The 22056-nt window shown below is 45.1% G+C and overlaps 1 protein-coding gene across 6 annotated transcripts; it reads right to left on the bottom strand.

Moving 5' to 3' along the window:
* On the bottom strand, nucleotides 1055-21655 carry LRRC8A (leucine rich repeat containing 8 family member A). Of its 6 annotated transcripts, XM_021414334.1 has the most exons (5): nucleotides 21408-21456; nucleotides 21037-21156; nucleotides 19905-20030; nucleotides 9305-11471; nucleotides 1055-6578 (listed from the first exon to the last, which is right to left on the bottom strand). In XM_021414334.1, the coding sequence occupies exons 4-5, from the start codon at nucleotides 11459-11461 to the stop codon at nucleotides 6303-6305; spliced, it is 2433 nt and encodes an 810-aa protein (XP_021270009.1). In that variant the 5' UTR covers nucleotides 11462-11471; nucleotides 19905-20030; nucleotides 21037-21156; nucleotides 21408-21456; the 3' UTR covers nucleotides 1055-6302. The 6 variants fall into 6 exon arrangements, with proteins under 6 accessions (XP_021270009.1, XP_021270008.1, XP_021270006.1 ...); XM_021414333.1 differs by lacking the exons at nucleotides 21037-21156; nucleotides 21408-21456 and adding an exon at nucleotides 21501-21655; XM_021414331.1 differs by lacking the exon at nucleotides 21037-21156 and having other exon boundaries at nucleotides 21408-21494.

Raw genomic sequence — 22056 nt, 5'->3', positions numbered from 1 at the left:
CTATCGAGAGAATTCTCATTGTTACCCATAGGTCTGACACAACAGTTACTTTCTTTGTGAGCTTTCAATCTGCTGATTTTTGGTGTGGTAGGGCTAGAGAACTGCATCGAACAAAGCTAAATGCGCTCCAATAGCAATGGGTCTTCCCTCTTTGCCTTAGCAAGCTACACAGAAAATTTGCAATTATCTGGATTATAAGTGTTTATTTTCCAGCAAAGACATCAGCTCTTTACCCCGAAGCTCCTTCCCATCACTGTATTCCAGCCCCCTAGGAACCCAGCAAGCACCACCCGTTCTCTGACAGCACCTTTCACTCTTTCCTTTTGCTCAGCGATTCAAGGAGCTGGTGACCCCTTGCCAGAAGGAAGCTCTGGTCCAAGAGAGCCTTAGATGACAGGAGGCGTTTTGTCCTCTCCTTTCTTAGCTCAGTGCTGCCAAGTGTTCCTTAAAACTCAACGCCAATAAACAGCAGCACAGAGCAGCACCTTCCGCCACCCGCTCTGTGTCATCAACATAGCTGTAGCATCACTGTGGTCAAACAGCCTCCAATAAAGGAAGTAAGGGAAGGCAGAATGCAAGAGAAATACCTTTCCCTACAATAAGTGAGCTGCACAGAAACTAATGAAAGTTACAGGCTGCTACCAGAAGCTGGCTGAAGGCACCATTCCTATGGCAACAGGCAGCTTTCTCCATGGACTTCAGTCTCTATCCTTCTCCTAGGGGAGGAGAGAGCAAGAGGCGTGTAGGAAAGCCAGCTGAGTTCCTACAAGCAGACAATCAGTGCTCCAGCAGACTGTATTCAGCAACGTAAAGGGTTTCAGCCATTTGTTACAGTGATGGTGAATGTGTAAGGCAGCCCAGGCTCCAGCAGAACCTCCGTACATCTACTTTGTTCATAAAGAAACATCAGGGCTCAAGCAATGAGTAAAGAAGCAATCCTGCACAATAGCTGCAATTGTTAACATGTGTCTTCTGAGAAGTGAGGTCTGTCAGTGGCTAAGCACCTTCACATACAGCCAACTTTAAAAAAAAAAAAGCAGACATAAAAGGAAAATGCAAATTAAAAACTTAAACTTTTATTCTGTTAAAGTGTCCAGTCTTACACGTCTTTCAGAGAAAACAATAGCAGCCTTCAGTGCTTATGGTGGAGGTGCTGTTGATCAGCTGCCCAAGCAAACCCACGTACAAAGCGAACGTCACCATTCGGAATTGTTACACCAAGTGGCAGGTCCTGGATGCCAAACCACAACCCTGCGAGTACATCTACAGAATGGGAGCGAGCCATGTTTAAGCTGTGAGTAGTGTCCTACTTAAATGGATGCATCTGTCAGCTGTAGATGACTCAGACCCATGAGCCCCCTTCTCATTAAGTTTAGTCTGGAAAAATTCTCCCCATTGTCCAATGAACTTCCTTTAAAGGAGAGATAGGAAAGAACGGGAGGGTATTTCCAGACATTCCAAATTAAGCCTTTGAGTGAATTCAGAGTTCACCTTAGTTTCTGGGGTCCAGCAATTCAAGCGCGGTTACATTTGAAAAGGGATTTCAGATGAGATTTCTGGAGGATTTCATGCTACCAACACAGTTTAACATTACTCCAACACTGCAGCTGGAGGGATGGAAAGAAAAAGGTTGAAGCCCCACAACACCCTTGTCCAGTTCTGCTTCGTGCACTGTTACGATGCAGGTAGGACAGGAAAATGTTTTGGCACATTCTCATTAAGACTACAGAATCCACTGCGTGGCCAAACAACAGTAAAAAAAAGAAATCATTTTTAAACGCAATGACAGGAAAAAAAAAAATCCAAACGAAATCTAAAGGAGAGTTTTCCCATTGAGCATTCACACAGCCTTACCCTGGGTAACATTTCAGAGCAGATGACGCCACGGCTTATGGTACGACAACATTGGTCTTCAGTGAGAAAAGTCACACCAGCATTTCAGAAATCGCTCCATACTCTCCACAAGCAAAAGGAAAAGAGTCAGGGAACAGCTGGCTTCAGGCAAAGACAACTGCACATGCACTAGAAGGAACAATGCCCCAGTGGAGGATTTGCCTTAGTGTACCTCTAGAGAAGGTACAGCTATCAATGAAAAACTACTCCTCCCCTGAAGGACTGAAAAAAAAAAAAAAAAGTCATCCAGAATTCAAATCATGAGAGTCTCTTTCCAAAGTGGAGAAAAGGTAAGGAAGGGAAACAATGCCACAGCTGTTAAATCAATAACAGTTTTTCCCCATACATATCATCTCCTGCAAAGGATGTGTCATTGTTCTGAAATTCCTAGAATCGTGTTAGAACAAGAAGAGGACCGCAGTGTGGTTCAGCAGCAGAAAGCCACTTAATACTATTTATGGTAATGACACCAAGCATTTGCTTTAATTAAAACGAAGTGAGCTAAGCGGAGTGTAGAAATGGTAATAAGAGAAATAAAAAATGAGGTAGGACATTCAAGAAGTGACAATTAATACCAAAGAACAGCACGTCACGACAGATACCTGTAACAGGTTGTATTGGGCTTACGTTTCACCATTCAGACTGATGGAGTGAATTCATTCCCACTGCTGAGTTAACTAGGGACCAAAAAATAATGTCAGAAAACAATCTGAAAGACAAACTTCATCTAAGATTTCAGTGCATAGTTTCAGAGATACAGCAAGTTGTAGCACATTTAATAGGTTAGGTACCCCTCACCTTACAGGTGCTTCAAATAATCCATTGTAACTTACTACTTTTTGGGGGTAGTCAGAGTGAAAGGTAGAATTCTGTTTTCCTAACCTCTGGTCCGAGCATGGGATGAGCATGCTCGTGATCAACAGGGGCTCCAAGAACTCACTCAGCTCAGCAGTGCTATTAAGGAAACGGTTTGAATTCAAGTTGTTCTTATGATTTAGCAGCGAACAAATCTGTTTTGCTACTGAGTGCTTTGAAAAGACAGGTCAGGAAAACAAGACACTGACCTGCTGATTGTCTGCTTAAGGTGAGCTTTTTTTTCCTGAACATACAGATCTATGTCAGAAAGAGCAAAGCTTCAGTTGGACAGAGATTGAAGGAAAAATTGTAATATATACTGACTGAACACTTGCAGATGAGGAAGGATTGCTGATGTAAGCTCACCCCTCAGACTGAGCAATCCAGGCAGGTATGGGAAGTGGAGTGAATCACTCTGCTGTGGGTTGAGTTTCACAGGAGGTCTGAGCTGTAAACATGTTCAGGACCTCGCGTTTCAGACCCTATCCTTTAAGTTTTAAAGCTTCCCCCATTTCATCATATGAATCTGATACTATGAAATCAGTATCTCTTTCACGGAAGACCAAGGAGCACACATCAGGAGCAGGTAAATATTGCTGTCTTCCAGAATGGCAATGTATTTTTGTGCCACCTGCGTTTCTGGTACAAGAAGCTATCAGACTACTTAGCTTTCTGAGTGGCAGCATTGAGATATCTCAAGCCCTAACAACCACGACTGAAAAACTGAGCTTTGAATATTGAAAGAGGAGCAAAAAGCTAGTGTTTCCATGCACAATCAGTACTGGCCTGTCTTAAAATTGCTCTGTAGACCTCAGGCATAGGGGAGTTTCTACTCAGCAAGCAGCAGAAGTACAGCTGTCATTTGATAAGTTAGAGGCTCGCTTCTAGCAGAATAGCCTACTGTCCACTTCTCCTATGGATTCGGCACTGAGATACACAGCAGAGCTCAGGAGATGTGCAAGCTTCTAGAAGCACTACAGCATATAAGCAGGAGCTGCTTATAGCAACTTCTGGCCTAGTTGCACAAAGCTTAGTTTGTATAACTGACACCATACCTAGAATCAAGAGTTAAAGCATTCATCTACAACAACCTAGACACACAGGAGAAAGCTGTTCCTGTAAGCTAGGTTAAAATCCTACAAGGTACATTGCCTTTCAGCCCTGTCTAACCTAAAATGCACATGTTGTAAACAGATTACCCAGTGGCCTTGAATACAACACAGAACTCAAGCCTCTCAATTCTATTGCCATTACTCTCCAGCACAATCTTTTGGCACAGAGTAAGGAAGAAAACAAGGTTTCCTTCACCATCCAAACAGCCCCTACAGACACCATGAGAAACTGCCTGGTAAACAACACTGCTTTAGCTAGGCCTAAAGCCATTCCTGCCTTACCCAAGCAGCAGTTAGCAATTTCTCTCACATCAACTCCAAATGCTTGTGTGCATGAGTCCAAACCAGAAAGCATCAGCACCAACACTCCTGAGCACCAGTGCTTGCTCTGATGCAGTGCATTTTGGGATAATATTGTTTCTCATCAATTCTGCAGTGGCCCCAACTCTAACGCAATTTGAACGCTAACCCTGTTAGAAACAGTGTCTTGCCTTCCAGATAAAGAGAATTACATTATTCCTCTGGGCTGTTTAACAGCAAACTAAGGGAGGCAGAATTTACATCTTCCTTAAAAGCAGTTTTATAAACAGATTTCCTAGATTTTAATACAGCTTTATTTAAGCATCTGAACATCAACAAATCCAGAGCCCAGTTAACATTGTTCATGGTTTCAGCGTGTTTAGTGTGTATATTTCATATCTTACATCTCATGAGGAAAGCCATAGCGCCCTATTGCACAACATCCAAGGGATCATTAGGGTTTGCCAAGCCAGCACTCTCACTGGCAGCGTGCAGGGAACCGCTTCAGAGATGGCTGCAGCTTCCTCCCTTTGTACACACAGGAAGCCTCCAAACATTTCATGCCTGCTTGCAGCACTCCACCTTGGAGACGACCCGTTGGCTTGATGAGGAGTATTGCAACCAGGACCTGCAGTCCATGAGCCTCCTATTCCATCTGATGGAGAAGGGCAGACTTAGGGTGTATTGGAGGCACACCTTAACCGCCCCACCTCAAGTCATGATTAGCAGCAGCTATCACAGGTTATCTACCCAGAGCAGGGTTTTGTCAAACAACACCAAACAGGTCAGACTTGTTTCAATAAAGATTGCTCTGTTCAAGTGATCTAGAGATCAGTCCTCAGAGGATTCTCATACTGCTCCTTAACAGTGGGGGAATGAAACAGGGAAGAATGGGACAGGTTACTTTTCCAGCACCAAGTTCAACCGGCATTAGCCTCTTACTTAACACAAGAGGTTAACAGGAACTGACAGCTGCTGAAGTGGGAAAGACAACAAAAAACAACCAAGCAGGTCTGTAGTTTGTGTTTCTAAAAAAAGTTGGCAACAAATCTGACAGTTTAATGGGCAGGGGCAGAGGAAAACTGAGTTATTCCTCTTTACTATAAACACTACCAACCTCAGGGGAGACCTCCACACACTGGTGTTACATTTGCATTTATGTGACAGAGTATCAGGAACTTAAAAATAGCTTGAAAACTTTAAAAGCCAAGATCATAAAGCAACTCTGCTTCCAGGAGAACAGTGAGACAGACTAACTGCTTTTAATCCAGATATTTTGTGTTACCCAGATCACTTGTATTCTAATCATATATTTCAGAACAGGCTAAAGGTCTGGAATTATTTTGGCTAGGGCCTCCAATGCATCAGTTGGAGAAAAGGATACTATGTGATTAACTCATCAGCACAAGTGACTCAGAACTGTTAAAAAGTGCAATCTCCAATGCACAGATGGGGTTCTGGGGGGAGAACTCCTTCCCCATGGGAAGAAGACAGGGTGTCAAGTACAAGGGGTGAAGACAATTAGTAACAAAACAAGATCCTGCATCCAAACTGATGTCTGAGATGAATTTACCCCAAAAATCCTAGTGCCAGCATCTAGGTAAAAAATAAAAAAAATCAACTCTGTATCCTATCCCTTCCACTCTGTGGGGCGTCACTTACTGAATCACTGAGTTGGAGGGGAATAGTACCAGGTGTCACAGACACAGAGGTTCAGGAAGTTTCCTAGACTCTTGAACATTGCTTGCAGGACACTCATTCCCTGACATTATAATCCCCATTTGAAGCAAGGCAGCAATCCCCTCCGTTTCCTTTTCTCCTCCATTCAAAGGAGGTCATCTCTTTTCACCAGCACCACCCACCTCGCTCTGCTTCCGTCCAAAACAGCAGCAACATCTCTTACTCCCACTGGCCCTTGCTCAGGAGCCATCTAACCTGTCTTCATCCTCATCCTGATCCCTAGCTTTCCACATCCCGCACCTGAGGCAAGAAGCAGCCTCAGAGTCATGATTGTTCAGGGACTCCTTGGCTAGTTTGATAGTGATTGGAGAGGAGGAAGGGGAGGATCTGGGAAAAAGGGGACTGGAATGGCCTTGTGTTTCCTTCTTGTTGGTCAGAGGTTCCTCCCCTTCTTCCAGGGGCTCAGGCTTGCTCTTTGTCTGCCCTCCACAGCCGCTCTTTGACTTCCAAGGGCAGCGTGTTGAACAAGTCCTCCTCCACCACCAGCCCACTGCGTTTCAGCAGAGGACACTCTCCCAGCTCCACCGGCAGGCACTCCAAGCGGTTCCCTCGCAGCTCTATCTGTGACAGATTTGTCAGCTCTCCAACCCGGGATGGGAGTGACTGCAGCACATTGTTTCCCAGGTTCAAGGTTCTCAGCTTCCTGCACTGGAACAGCTCTGGCGGGAGATTCTCGATCTGAAGAAAAAAAATCAATTACAGATGAAGTCATCCAACAGGACACGTGCTCATAAGACAATAACAAGGACACACAATGGCTCACAGTTGACAAAGTTCCCAGTTGTCCCTCCTTAAGTGAGCTCTTGCTTTCTACCATAAGGAGTGCTCCTAAAGGAAGGGGCACTACAGCATGAGGCCTCCCAATACAGCTCTCTCAATGGCCATTCTTCCCCAGCTCCTCTCAGAACACCACTGTGCCAGCAGATCTCAACTACTTGGCACCCCTCAGCTTTGAGATCTTACTACATCAACCTTTTCAAAACTTTATTCTTCAGACCTTGCAGGAAGGCTAAAAGCCTTCTTGCATACTTTCATTACGTATAAGACATGGTAGATTTCTATGTACTCCATTACCTGGAGCAGAGGCTACATGAGTGCAACTGTCAGGCCCTGAGAACTGAGAGCACTTTTCTATCATTTCTGTAGGGTTTGGTAACATTCAGGGACTTTATAGGCTCCAAATTATGAAGTTTGTTCTTTTTGACAGTGCAACAAAAAATGAAGTCAACTGTTAGCTTTTCCATCACTGCCTTCAAGTCACCAATTTAACAAGTCTCATTTCTATTAGTCTAGTACCTTCCACAGATAAGGTTTAACAAACACTAGGCCAGGAATTAAATGCAGCAATTCAATATTCTCCACTTAATTCTAAGTCTCACCGTGAAGACTATTATTTGCCTTTATACACAACCATGCCTCTTTTTTAATCTGTAATCAGTTCTGAATGAAGTTAAGTCCAACAAAAAGCAGAGACAAGACAAGATCAATTAAATACAGTTAAATTCAGCCATTGCTATTGGTACGGTACAGAATCACAGAAAGCCGAGGCTGGAAGAGACCGCTTGGGACCATCAAGTCCAACTGCCCCTGCTCACAGACTCTTGAAAATCATACAGTTACTTAAGGGACAAGTATTGGTTTAGGAAGGAAGCAGCATGCTATAATATGGCCTGCTTCCCAGAATGGTACACTGGTACCAGCCAACTCCAGCAGCATCTATTTGCTAAGACTGCTGAGCTAAGAGAGGACATCTGAGGTAACTCCAGGCCTTGGGAAATGCCAGCCTACCAGCCCTTGTGTTCCTTGCTGCCACTGTTCCCTGTAAGCAACCAGGCCCAGAGCCCCAGGGTAACAGTGCCCTGCCCAGGCACCTGCAGGGGATATAAGCAGCTTAGCTGTTTCACTCGGTCCACATCACTTTCTGCTTCCAAACCCACTGGAGCAGAGGATGCTCTACAGCTTTCCTGTTGCATTAGGATTTTCACAGAGAAAAATGGGTGGTGTCAGACAGTGCTGCAGAAAACAGAGCTGTCTCTAACTCCTTTTCCTCCAAGAGAGGCTCCATCCCAGGACTGCAGAGGATACACCACAGATCAACTCTCAGGAAGTTGTGGCAGCAAGGTTCCCAGAAGACAAATGGCACAGAATTATCTGGGTTCTGAACAAGGAGCTGTTAAAGCTTCCTTCTCTTTGCTTAATGCCTCCCTCAGGAGCTGCCCCTATCAGTCACATTCACCCTGAGAATATATTTTGGCTTTTATTCTGGTATGAAATGTGAGCGTGCCATGAAGATCTGAGCTTAAGCCACACATACAGAAGGATGCATATTCCCAGAAGCCACTGACCAGATCTGTCTGTTCTGGTAGAGCCTTTTGCAACTTCAGCAAAGAGAGTGAATGAAAGCCTCAACAAATCTCCCAGCTGTGCAGACACGGGTTGACTTTTGACACCTGTTAAACAGGGTCTCCTTAATCCCCAAAACAGTAACAAACAGGCAGGAAAACCCATGGTACGGTTTGCTTTAAGCAATTAAGCCCCTTCTGACCCAAGGGTAACTAGGCAGCATAGCACACTTAGTCATCCCTTGTGGCCTGCCTTGCACTTAAGCCAAATCTAAGTCTTAACTGCTCAAGTCTATCTGAGATCACACAAGAAAACCCACAGCCACTGCACTGAGGCATAGTAAGGTGCCACACTTCCCACCCTCAAAGTCAAATTTGATGGCTAACTGACAAACCTGGTTTAACACACTCTTTCCTGAGTAAGTACACTACGGAAGACACTTTTACTTTCTCTAAAGTCACCTTAGTGGAACAAGATAACATATTTCGAATGTGACAGATTAAGAATTACGTTTCTCAAGTCTGTAACACAGCTCCTCACACAAAACATGTTACAAGACTGAACTACAGAGCATTCCCCATGTAGTACTGCATGACAATTGTGAGCTGCACACATGCACACCCTAGCTAGATGGCTGCTGTCACAGTGCGTGTACTTAGTTGAAGTACAAGTGAATAGTACTAGATTAAGACTAGTTTCTTAGATCTCTATTTTAAGACCAACACCGATGTTAATCTAGAGAATACAAGCTTCCAGCTGTAGAGAAACAAGTGACAGACAGGCTTTAGGAAACAGTCTCTAACTAACACTTAAAAGCAATCTCTCTGTAAGAAGAGAAATGCTACAAAACAAGAGCTGATCAGCAAAGGAAAGAATTGCCCCCCCGAGTTATTTGCCTTAGAGGAAGCCCTCAGAAAAAAAACTAAAGCTTGAGAATCTAAACAGAACAGCAGCGCCAGGAATATTTCACACACCACTGTAACATGTTTAATCCCATAGGTAACAGACGTAGCAGAACTACTTCTGCTCACAGAGGTACTCTCAGGTTCCCACTCACTTACCCTGTTGGCTGTCACAGCTAAGTTCTGCAGGTTTTGAAGAAGTCCTATGTCTGGTGGTATGGAAGTCAAGTTGTTGTGGCTGAGATCCAAATAGCGAAGTTTTCGGCAATAGAAGAGCTGGGTAGGGATCTTCTCTATCTTGTTACGGTTCAGGTAAAGGCGCTCTAAATTGGTGAGGTTGCCTATTTGCATGGGGATGTAGGCAATGTGGTTGTACCACAATTTAAGGCAAGTGAGACGATGTAAGTGCTGGAAGCTGATGATTTCCTCAATGGTCTTGAGGTTATTGTCCTTCAGGTCTATCTCCTGCAGATTGTGGAGGCTAAAGATGGAGTGAGGAATGCGTTCCAAGTCACAACGGATCAGCTCCAGCTCTGTCAGGTTGACCATTTTCTTAAGGCTGTTGAGAACAATGAGCTTGGTGCCCTCATTGTTGATGGAAAGCTTCTGAAGATGCACACCAACATCCGTCACCACCTGTGGCAGCTTGGTGAGGTTACTCTTCAACCTCAACACCTTCAGCCTCTTCAGCTCCCTCAAACCATCTATTACAATGTACCGGTTGTTTTCGGCACTCAGATTCCCTGTCAGATGAAGCTCTTCTAGTGTCTTCAGGCTGTAAATCCAAAGAGGAATCTCCTTGATGTCTGTGAACTTGATGTGGAGAGATTTCAAATTCTCCCTCAAGAAGGCCAGGGCTGGAGCCTCAATTTTGGCAGCGGTGTGGTAAAGCCATAGTTCCTTAAGGCTGGTGAGCTGAGCGATGCTTGGGGGAATGGTGACATCGGGGATAAGCTCCAGCTTCAAGACCTCCAGCTCTATGAGGTCAAAGACCGTGTCAGGAATGCCACTCAACATGAACAGATGCAGCTCCAGCTTATCCTGAGAGTTCTTGGTGATCCTCTGCCGCAGCTTCTCCAAAGTCCACTCATTGTTGAGGTTCAGCTGCCGCAGCTTGTTCTCACTCACCTCCGACAGAAAGACAGCAAAGCGCTTAGAATACAGGGGGTCATACTGATCGATCAGATGGAGCATAAAAGCAAAGTCATTTTTCACATCAGGAATGTCACTGTAACTACTCTCCTCACGGATAGACTCAAAGGAATATTTCTTGAGTGATCGCCTCAGCATCCACCAGAGCGTGTACATGCAGATCAAGCCATAGACTACCACCAAGCTGATGTAGAAAGATGCCAAGATTTTGAAGAGAGTGGCCAAAGGATGAGCACAGCGATACATCCTGTAGCCAGTCAAGCTCTCAATGTCCACTTTACAGTCAACATCAAATGTTATGTTATTGACATAATAAACAGTATAGCAGATGATGAGAATGAACTTGATCACTTTGATGATGGTCTGTCTCATGTAGAGGCGATACACTATATCTCCCTCTTCCACGTGCGTACGGAACTTTTTCACTTTTTCAAAGAGTGCTTTGGCCTGTTCACCTTCCTTCTTGTCCAAGACACCCGTCTCAGATCGGTCCACAATTCCTTGCTCAATTCGAGACTTTGTTCTCTGCAGCATGGGAACAGTGGCTTCCACATCCTCACTGACTGTGGAGGATTTCTTGTCCATGGAGCCATTCATTTTCCCAAATGCTGGCTTGGTATCGCTCTCTTCCACCACTGTCTCAGATAATGCCCTCGTTGTCCATGGAGAGTCAAAACACTTAAGCAAAATAGACACAAAATGCTCCAGCTTGGAGCTGGTCCTTGGAAATTTGAACCAAAAGTTGCTACAAGCCAGAAAGATAAGAGTATGTAGCAGCACCAGATAAGGAAAATACTTGGCAAACCAGTGAAGGCGGTTCTCATAACACACCGCATCCACATAGTTATACTGGTGCCGGTCCAAATCATACTGGATCCCTGTAGGTCCTGTGTCAGCAGAGGAAACAAGACTAGAGTTATAGTAGATACGCTCCGGGGTTACAGCTGTCCAACCTCTGACAGTGTCATTGCAGGAGTCTTTGGTAATCCATTTACAGGGCAAACAAATCATTTTGTCCTGGGTGACCTGAAGAGTCCCGCCAAACACTGCGATCATCAGCATCACTATGGAAATGTAGTCCGTGAAGACGTCCCACCATGGCTTCAGGATGCGGTACGCTGGCTGAGTGTCAGCAAAGTATCGCAATTCAGTGACTGGAATCATGATTCACCACCTGAAAGGAAAACAGAAGCAGGCATTACTAAAACTCTTTTGTTCTGCCCTTCTGGAGGGTATCGGGAAACTGGCATTTGAAGTGCTGGCACTGCAAGACTGGAATTAAGTCCCTGTTTCAAGTCACTTGGATACAAATGAGTGAGACTACCTGAGTGAGGTACCTGGTTACAGCTGAGGCTGTAGAGTTACTGTGGTGGTGCTCACCCTCACAGGTGAGTAGTTACAAAACATCAGGACTGGTACTTGTCATTAGCAGTCTGCAGGTGAAAAATTCACGTTGAAAGAAGGCTCCCAGGACTAACTTTAATTCCTCTGAGAGATGAGTAATTGGAAGCTTTCAGCTTTATCTAGGGATATCATTTTAGGGATGAAGGAATTATTAGAGAAAATCCACACACGCAGCATAGCTGTTGCTCTTTTACAGAGCTAAGAGATAACTCTACATCTCTGTGGCTCTCAAATTACAGGGGCGAGGATCCATAAGCATTAGTTATACTTCCTAGAACCACTTCACTGATGCAACTCATACTTAAGAAAATTGGAAGAGAACACAAAGTTGCTTGATATCATCTCTTTTCCTTCCACAGGAAGAAGTTCTGGCTCTCCACCTCTGCACAAACTTTCCAAAAGAACAGTACTTGCCCAAAGATAGGCTCACTTCTGAAATCCTGTAACAGTTGCTCTTTGTTTTCTTCACTTCAGAAGTATAGGAAAGGGGAAGCATACTTAATATAAGAATTCACTTCCCTGACAAACCACTCCCACATAGAGTTCATCTCAGCTGGGATTTAAGAGTCACAAAGGAAATCAAAAGGTTCTGGGAAGAGAGATCTTATGGCAGAGCTTGTTCTGTTCTTCAGAGTTCCAGAAGGAACAAGCCATAGAAAACCCACAAGCGTGACGGATCCGTGAGTAAGGGCAAACTCACAAAGCATCCCCTGCATCTGACAGGCAACACAAGTGAAGTTCATGAAGTCATTATAACTTGTTCTAATGACAACGAAAAAGCAGTATTATCACATCATACTTGCTAGCAACATTCAGGAGCCGGACAAGCACAAATCTTTGTCATTTTGAGACTCTCATCAACTGAGCTGTAACAGAGGAAGAGCAAAGGTTCAATCCTATCTCCTCAGCCCATAAGGCAGCATTCATACAGGCAGTCCTGACAAGCCCTGGGGAGCTGCAGGCTCAACAGCAGCTTTTTATATACCACTGGCTGAAGCCAAGCAGAGTGTCCACACCATCTGCTTTTGTAGAATATGATGTGTTTGTATTTAAAATTAACTTCCAGCCCAGAACTGCAAAGGAAGCCCCTCCTAACATGAACTCAAGAAGCACCACATTCCCCAGAGACACTAAACAGAGAACACTATTCCCTGGTTTGTCGCTTCCAACAATAAATGGTAAAATGCCAGCTTTGATTTAGTGCTACTTGGGAAGGCTGCTAGAGGTAGGCTGAAAGATGACAGCCATCCCTAAAGAAGCATTTGTCAATCTGCCCAACCTAGTTCAGTTACTGAAGAGTGAGAGAGCCAGGGCAAAATAGCTGACATACTGCCATGCCATGAGGAAAAACAGAGATGCCAGGTGCTGCTCCCCAGCACCCTGTGCATCCCCTCCATTGTAATCAGACAGAGGAAAGCCCTGCACTTCTCCAGTCCAAGCAGGAGAAAGCCCACAAAGCTTTGTAAAAGGAGAAGACCAAAAGCTACTGCAGTCATCTGCTGGAACAGTTAACTTTGACGGGGCTCAGCTTCTCATACTCATCTACGCTTACAGGAAAGCACAGCTTCTGTTCTACCAGCCTCATAGCCCAGGGCACCTTTGAGAGCCACACACCACCCTAAGGGTCCATAGCAGACCAGTGGCAGCCTCCCAGCCACTGCACACTCTCCTTAAACACTCCTGCCAGGTGTGATGTAGATCTTCTGTTGTCACTCCTTCCAAACTACATCTAGGAGGCAACAAATACTGCTGTACTCCTCACTGCTCTCCCATAGTGCTGTGTAGGAGCCCAATTCCTCCTTTCCTTCAGGAACATGCAGTGAGAACTCTGATGCTGTTTATTACAGAACTGCTCCCTACTTGAACACTTTCCTACTCCTTCTACCCTACATCGAGGAAGAAAAGATATTAATCTCCTTTCTTTCTCTTGTCTAGATACTGCTTCTCCCCAAAGATCCTTTCCTCTTCCCTCCAGTGCTTCTTCACTCCTGATAGGGAAGCTTTTGCAGGAACTTGGTCCTTCATAGTCGCCCCCAGAAAGGTTATGAAATCGAGATGAACTTTTCAGGAATCTGGGTCTCATGGTTAAGGCATTTTCCTGACTTCAGCTGCAGGGCTGGGCTGCCAGTTTTGCTCAGTCTAAGAAATATCTCATTTCTTTTTGTAACAAACTAACCCTGTGTTTGCTTTGATTTGTATCTCAAGATAGCTAGGAAGGAAAGCAAAAAGAAATTAGGGCAACAGTCTCCCTAATTCTATTTACTAAACACATGGGATAGGAAATCTGCCTTTACATTGTGTAGTTACAAGGCAGCTAACAAATTATCTGTTTGAGTGTCCCACGATAGTCTATTACGGCTCTGTATCAGTAGTTAAACCCTGGTGCGGTGGAGCAGGAAATCCCCTGCCCTCCAGTAACAATGATAGGGTCACTGTGTGAAGAAAAGGACATTCTCAGCAAGTTCCCGCTCCTCCTGGCAGCTGTGGAGGCCCAGATGAAAAGCAATAAAACAAGGGGTCATTTTACAGAAGCTGGAGTCCCCCCCGTCTTATCTAATCTTACTTGCAGCATCTGCGGTAAGAGGGAAAATTGACCACCAAAACCTTGAGAAACCCAGGGGAAAAGTTACCGCCCTCCTCAACCAGATTTCCCACGTACACAATCCATTTCAGTTCCTGAAAGACTTGATGACTGTTCTGCAGCAAAATGCAGATGTCATTATTTCGTAGACCCCATTTTGTAATCATTTTAGAATGCGATTCTGGTTGCAACACTCCCTTCTGGATTTGGGCAGGCAGTTTTGCTGCTGGGGTTGATGACAGCACACTGAATTCAAGTAGTTAGATTCTCAGGGCTTAGCTCTGCTACCTGATGCTGCTCTGCACGATAGGATTCTTCCCATAGGAACTGTGGTTCCAATCACCATACCTGCTTGGTTTCTGTATCTGGAACCCAGAGTCCCTCACCAAGTACACAGGCAGCAGAACAGAGCTATTCAGGAGGAAGATACTGTTCTGGCACTGTAACAGAGCAGATCTGGTGAAGAAAAATCTCAGCTCCTTCAGACATACCCCAAGTTGCACGCCCTTCCAGCTGGGGCTCAGAAATGGGCAATCTGCTCACAGTTAACTCCACTAAATGGGAGACATTGATACAGAGATTTTGAAAGAGTGCTTAATTCAAGTTTAAAGGTTGAATTAAATCTGCATGAGCCAACAGGTGGGAACATCATATCTCAAGCCCTATCCACTTATCAGAAGCATAAGGAAGTTTTCCAAAGGTATAATTAAATAGGCAGGCTTTAGGAATTGCACACAAAAAAAAATCTTACAAGTATGTATCTGTCTCAAAGGTGTTTCACCTTTCACATTCCACACTGCTTTGCCACACAGCTCCCTGAGCAGTCTCCCACCTCTCACTTCAGAAGTGACATTACCTTTGTGGGCTTCAGTTACACCAAAGCAGCACTGTGCTGCAAGTCATATCCAGTGTAGAACAGGCAGAATTGGAGCCTGTACAGGTAAAGACCCATATGCTAAAGCCTCACTGTGATATAGCAAGACCATAATATATCTATCAATTCAGCCCATGAATACATTCCTGAAGTCTCTGCAGTATTCACATTTAGGTACTGCACAACCCTTCAAGTGCCTGCAGACTTACCTGGACCCAAGCTGGCATCCTACTACAGACTCTGCTAGCCAGGCAACCTCAGTACAAACAAGTCAGGCTAGCATGGCCATCCCTGCATCACCTGCTGAGCACCTACCTACCACGTGCAGCACAGGCCGTCTGTCAACACCAAGCAGGCTGAAACAACAGATGAAATGACAGCTTCAGATTTACATAACAAGCCTGCCAAAACTACCTAGACTTCATATCTGAAGTATCACCAAGAATGAATACGATGTTTTACTAGGAACACCTGGAAGAAAAAAGACTAACTCAAGTTAGAAAAACAGGAACATCCTGAGCACACCATACCTAAATAATAAAATCATTCAGAAACAAGAATGAACTTATCCAGTTAACAAAAACCTTGTATTGCAGCATGTACCTTAAACAATAAAGACTAGAGCCGAGAGCACGAACCCGTTCCGCAAGATGCAAGACTCCTGTGATATTTAAGAGAAAGGAATGAATAGATCAACTGCAAGAGCACAAACATCCTCTCCTTTGAAGAATTTCCCTATCAAAAAAAACAATAATCTAAACATGCAAATATGGAATGATTGCTGACAGATACCTGGCTGAGCTGTGCTTGAAATTCCTGCCTGTACCTGCTGACCAGCATACTCAGCTAGAGACAAAGTGAACAGAAACATCATTGTTCAGTTTCACTGGCTAGTATGGCATCAGCTTGACTCATCATTTGGTGAATACTTTATCCATTCTCCTCTTTCCTTTTTTCCTTCTGTTGACCATTCTGTTGTAAACAGAGCTACTGGCAAGACAGGGCTACACACAAGATCTCATGACACACCCAAGAATTTCCTCAGTTTCTATCCCTTCCAGGACCTCCTTGAAAGCAGAGAAATCGCTACCCTTAGTGGGATGCAGCGTCCAAGTGAGGCAATCTCATAAGACACTCACAAACCTTTAGTTTGTATCACACATTCTTAATTCTCCGTGGCTTTTAAGACTGTAGACTGCAAAGCAGCAGTCAAGCACTGCTGATGGTTTCTTACCTCTCAGAAGCCCAGAGAACAAGGGAGTTGTCAGCACACAAACAGTATCAGAGGTAGATAAGGGAAAAGAAAAACAACTCCGTGCTCTTAAGACTATAGCCCAGATTTTGACGAGCTGCAGCATGTTACTATAAGCTTTCAAAACAGCAGAGCTTCCCTCCCCAGCACACTGCCACCTGAAACACTGAAGAGAGGCAGAACACAGAGCTCTTTGTTCAAACACCAGGAAATGTAAAGAGCTCTGCAAGTCAGAAATGGGAATGGTGATTTGTGTGTTCCCTCCCCCATGTTTATTAGACTCAGAATTAAAAGCAAGAGGAGGAGGTCAAAACAGAGCTGCTTTCAGTCACTCTTCAGAGAACCTTCCAAACAGGGTCAGCCATGTGATCAACTGGAAAAGCCCAAGACATCAGATGGAACAAGACTCAAGTGAATTTGTCCTTCTGTTTGTAGAAGTAAACAGCAAGGAAACCAGGTGCCAGAGTCGCAAACAACAACCCATCGTCCTTACATCTGGTTCTGTCTGCAGGAAAGTCTCTCCGGTAGGAAATGCCTTCTGAGACAGAGAAGCAAACAAAGTTTGGGACAGCAGTGGCTAGCACTTAAGCTCTTCACCTGTTGGAATGGCCGACAAACTCAACACACAGTAAATTATGTTGGTTTCCATATAACCACCAGTGGTATGCAATATTCAGCTCCACCCAAGCCACAAGATACAGCATAAATACAACACAAGATGAAGCAAATTATCTAGGTAACACTTTAACTGAAGCCCATGAATAAATAACTCCCCTACGCTATGGACAGCACTTTATCTTCACAGCTACCTCTTAATTGAATCTTCCTGTCAGATGCAAGCCTCACATTCTTAGCGTAGTGCAGCAGCTCCTGTTTACTATCACAGAAGCAAGCCTGTCCTAACAAGCATAGGGCAGAACAACTGCACAATAAGAGCAATCTGTGCCAAAGACCTGGGTCAGCCAGCCCGTTTTCTGCATAGTTTTACCCCAGCTGCACAGAAGTGAACACTTTCTGAAGTTATCAATATCACTGATGCTTGGATCAGGGACCATGTCAGTGTGATATTGCTATGCCAATTCAAATGCTATCAGATGACTTGCTACAGTGATGCAAACCAGAGAAAAAGTCTGTGCCAGCTTATACATTATGAATGTATGTGGTCACAGGTTCGCTATCCAAAATTAATTTCCTTTGCCATAGAAAAGATGCCTCAAGGACAGGGCACTGGAGCTCGCCTTTGAAAAGTATGATGGCTTTATTCCAATGGGACACTACAAAACACTCCCTTGTACCAACAAGTGCAAGTGGCTGAATTAATTGTTATCAACTACTTAAGATTAAAAAAAGCAAGAGTGTTAACTTGGAACAAGCAGAACAGTTTCAAGCACTCCCTCAGCTGCAGAAGTCTATGCAGCATTTAATTCCAGCATTGGAAAGTGATACAAAAACGGGTAAACAGTTGTCATCAATTAAGACTGAAATGGTGGGCAGAGCAGAGCTCTGACATATCTAACAAGAGATTGAGAAATCAAGACACCATACTCAAAGCCAAGACTTTAAGCAAGGATCATCACTATTTATTGTTGTGAAACTGGCAACATCTACAAATTTATTAGCTTGGAAACAGCTGTGGCAACACCCAAAGAGATGAACCAAAGATGAAAGAGGATTTCAACAAGAGCAAAGCAAGACATCAGCCATCAGCACAGTAATATTTTATCAGACTGAGGCAAAAGAGAAATAAGCACATATTCACCTGCTTACCCCTGACCCTGCAACCTTGATTTCAGCACCAGGAGCTTCAAAACAGTGACTATGACTTCCAGCTTAAAACATTTTTTGATTGTATTTGTTGACTGATAAGGGAGAGGCCATCTAAGCTTTGATCAGAGAGGTAATAAAGCCACGGCTCTAAAGTAGAATCTGTTAACTAGTCCAGTGCACAGCTCTACAAATTTGGCACAGAGGAGCTTTATATTGCCTGGTAATTTTACAGCAAACATTAACAAAACCTAGCACAGGAGGTGAAAGCACTATTATTCCAGCAGGATGGTCTTGACTGAATAGCTTTTAGTTTCAAATGCAGTTCGATAGCAGCAGGAAGGCCATACATAATCCAGCTATATCAACTGTATTGCCATTTGCAATACAAAAAACATGCAAAACAGCTCAGGGAAAAAGCTGCCTGGAAGGGTTCAAGATATTCTCTTCAAACAACGGAGACTGTTAAATGCTAGTTCAGCAATAGCATGCATGTGCTGAACTGAGGCTATTTTTGAAAACACTTACTTGGAAAAACAAGCAGGAAGGAGGCTTATGACACTGCAAGAAAGTATACTTGTATTTAATCTTTACCAAAACAGTGGCAAGACATCCCAGCACAAAGGAGCCCCTCACAAAATGCAGAAGCCCTTCCCTTCTGCGCTCCACCACCACTCACACGACTTCACTCCGTTTTCCTAGACATCAGCCAGGCTCAATTTAACAGCAGCAGCAAGTTTCACCTCCTTTTTAAATACTCCACTGAACAAAATCCTCCTTTAGATCATGGAAGAATTCATGAAGGCCTGTAGCTAAGATTGCACACAAGCAACACAACTTACATTTGAATTCCAGGACTTTTTAAACTGAGAGCACCCTAAGCCAGAGACTGGCTTTCTGATCATCTGCAGCATTTACAGGAATGTAGTAACACAACACACTTGGGAAGTCATCACTGAAAGGCTTCAGGCACCCCACATTTCAAACTTGGAAGCATTAGCTTTTAACACGTGGCTTCTGTTATATCTTAAGGAGTTATTTATGCATATTCCCTTTGACCTACATTAATAAAGTTATGGCTTCCAAGTACCACGATCAGCACAAGGAAGCAAATCCTTGAACTGTCAGAGCACTAACCTGCACCTCCCCACTGCTCACAGTACAACCCATCTGGACTGCATCTCTCATTTTGCAGATAAGCAGGGCACTCTGCACTACCTTTGGAGACCCAAAGAGAGAGAGTTTCCTGCTACCAAACCTCATCGTTGCCTAAGTGCCACCCACAAGGGCAGAAAGTCAGCGCACTCAGTTATCCACGGAAAAAATTGCTTATGAGATGTTTACACAGCAATACAAACATCACCCAGCTGGAAAAAAAGAATACTGACCAAAATAAACAGAGAGCATACAGCTTTAAAGTACTTTTTTTTTTTTAATGTAACAAGTCAGGGTCTATGTGGCCAGGTGTTAGATGTACGGGTAAATGCAACAGTTAAGTTCTACTTCTGACAACATGTAGTTCCTTTACTCTTTTTTCCCTCCACCTTAAAGCTTAGGGCTCACAGATTTAAATAAGCGTACCACCACTCTCACTGATCCATCACTTTCCTCCTTGCTGTTTTATCAAACATCTTATCACTGCCCTGTGTTTTGCAACTATATTTAAGCAGTGTTCTGGTGATTTCATTTTTGTCTTTAGCACACCACTCACAAACTGGCCTGCAGCCCTTACCCTGCAGTTGGGTTCTGCTATCTGCACTTCAGTTCTCTGTGCTGGAAGTGGATGATGTTCCTGCGTGCTGGATCCTGAGCAGGTGCTGAAGCGTTGCATTCCCCACACGCCATGGGAACAGCTTCCCTGAAATCAAGCAGAGATTATCAGCAGAGAGAACGAAGCTCACAGAGGAACCATGTTGTGTAAAAGTTTGGGAAAGGATGTCTAAGATTCCAGGACCAAACCAAATGGTCACTGGGAACCAGGAAGAGATGCCAATAGCTGGAAAGGTGTTAAAAGCTCTAAGAACTAAGTAAAATTCCAAGGAAGAAGCAAATCTCCAACATTTGCTCCAGAAGCTACTAAAAAGCAGGTGTTACAAACCTATTTAAAGGAGACTGAGTTCCACTGTTGCAACTAAACTAGTAAAGACAGATTAACCCCCAGGAGGAAAGACCTAAATGCATCAGGACTTTCTGAAAACTCAGATCTCTCATCATTTTACACTCAAGCAACTACCCCCCTTTCTTCTCAACACATATACCAACACGAATCTTTTTAAAGCAGCAATAATCTAGCACTATCAGCAAGAACTACAACAGCTTTTTTTCCTTGCTTCCTGCACATAAGCATGAGGAAGCAGACAAGGGAGCAAACCCAGGCTATGAGGGATCCCTCAAGCCTCAAAGCCAGGGAGGTCTGCAGAACTTCAGAAAGCATTTCATCAACAAGAAGCAGGAAAGAAAAAAGCACTGGAAAATGAAGAGATGTCACTAGAAAAAAAAACATACTGGTTAAGATGCTCAACCCAAGAACACATTGGAATCACCCAACGCCAGCGCTGGGGTTGGCAGATTTGGACACGACCTGCTCACAATCAAAGCTTTTCCGTTTGAGCCGCGCCAAACTGCTGCAAAGGAACAACCAGAAGGAGAGGATTCGCTGACCTTCCCTCCCCACCCGGCTCTCCCCCATCCTGCCCCCCTCTAAGGCCTCAGCACCGCCCCAAACCACAGCACGGCGCACCCGCACACTGACAGCGCATCGCCCCTATCTGCCCACCAACCTGCCGCACCGCCTCAGGCTTTGGGGAAAAAAACAGACAGCACGAAAAAATGAGACAGAAAGAAAGTTAATTCAGAAAACCTACCGGCTTCAATCTGCCCCCGGGAACGAGCACAGGATCTCACCCCCTCGCCATGGGGCTGCCAGCAGCGCGGTGGCGGCCCGGCCGCGCCCCACACACCCAGGGTCCCCGGCTCCGCACCGCCTGGCAGCGCAGGGACGGCGGGCACGCGGAGGAAACGAATTACTGCCCAATTAGCCAGCGAGCCCTCCCCGCCCGCCCGACCCCACCTGCCTGCTGTCCACTCTCCAGGGCAGCAGCCCCTCAGAACTCTCACCCCGCCCGCTGCCCTCTCACAGGGGACGCTGCCCGGCAGCCCCACCCGGACGTCCTCCGCTCCAAGGGGAGCGCGGCGGGAGGCAGGCAGGCCGCAGCCCATTCCCGGCCGCACCCACCTGTCCACACCGACCCTCCACGGCCCCCGCCCTCCCTCACGCCGGCTCGGGCTCCTTTTGTCCGCACCGAGGCGGCCCCACCCCGGAACTGACCTCACCCATCCGGCATAGGCAGCCACAACGGGGGCGTCCCGCCGCCGCCGCCTCTAGCGAAGACCGAAGGGGACCGCCGCCATCTTGGGGGTGGGCACGACGGGAAGGGCGCGTCGCCATCTTTACGTAGGGCGAGGCCGCCCAGGATGGGACGGAATTTATGTGTCGGGATATAACCGGGGGAAAGGGGAAGGGGGGGGGAGAGAAGGGGGGAGGGAAGGTGAAGGCGCTGGCGCCATCTTGGTGCAGGGCAGAGCGCAAAATGGTGAAAGTCTTAAAGGGGCAGTGTCCTCACCTGCTGTGGCAGTACGGTGGATTCCAGAATTCCTTCTCCCTAAATAAAGAGATTTACCTCTTCATTAAGTTTGTTTGTGTGTGTGAATACAAGTGGTATCAATATCAAAGCTATTTAGCAGTAAGAGAACGTGTAATTTAAATAGCATCATTTACCACTTTTCCCTTCAGAACCAATTTATGCAAAGTAGAATGCATTGAAAACTCAGTTCTTTTCCTCTAACAACTGTGCACCAAATGATGACAACTAAAAATGTGGCAT

The sequence above is a fragment of the Numida meleagris genome, chromosome 16, assembly GCF_002078875.1.
Source record: "Numida meleagris isolate 19003 breed g44 Domestic line chromosome 16, NumMel1.0, whole genome shotgun sequence".
Taxonomy (NCBI): domain Eukaryota; kingdom Metazoa; phylum Chordata; class Aves; order Galliformes; family Numididae; genus Numida; species Numida meleagris.
Note: the sequence above shows the minus strand (reverse complement) of the source record. Positions and strands in the feature narration are given on the sequence as shown.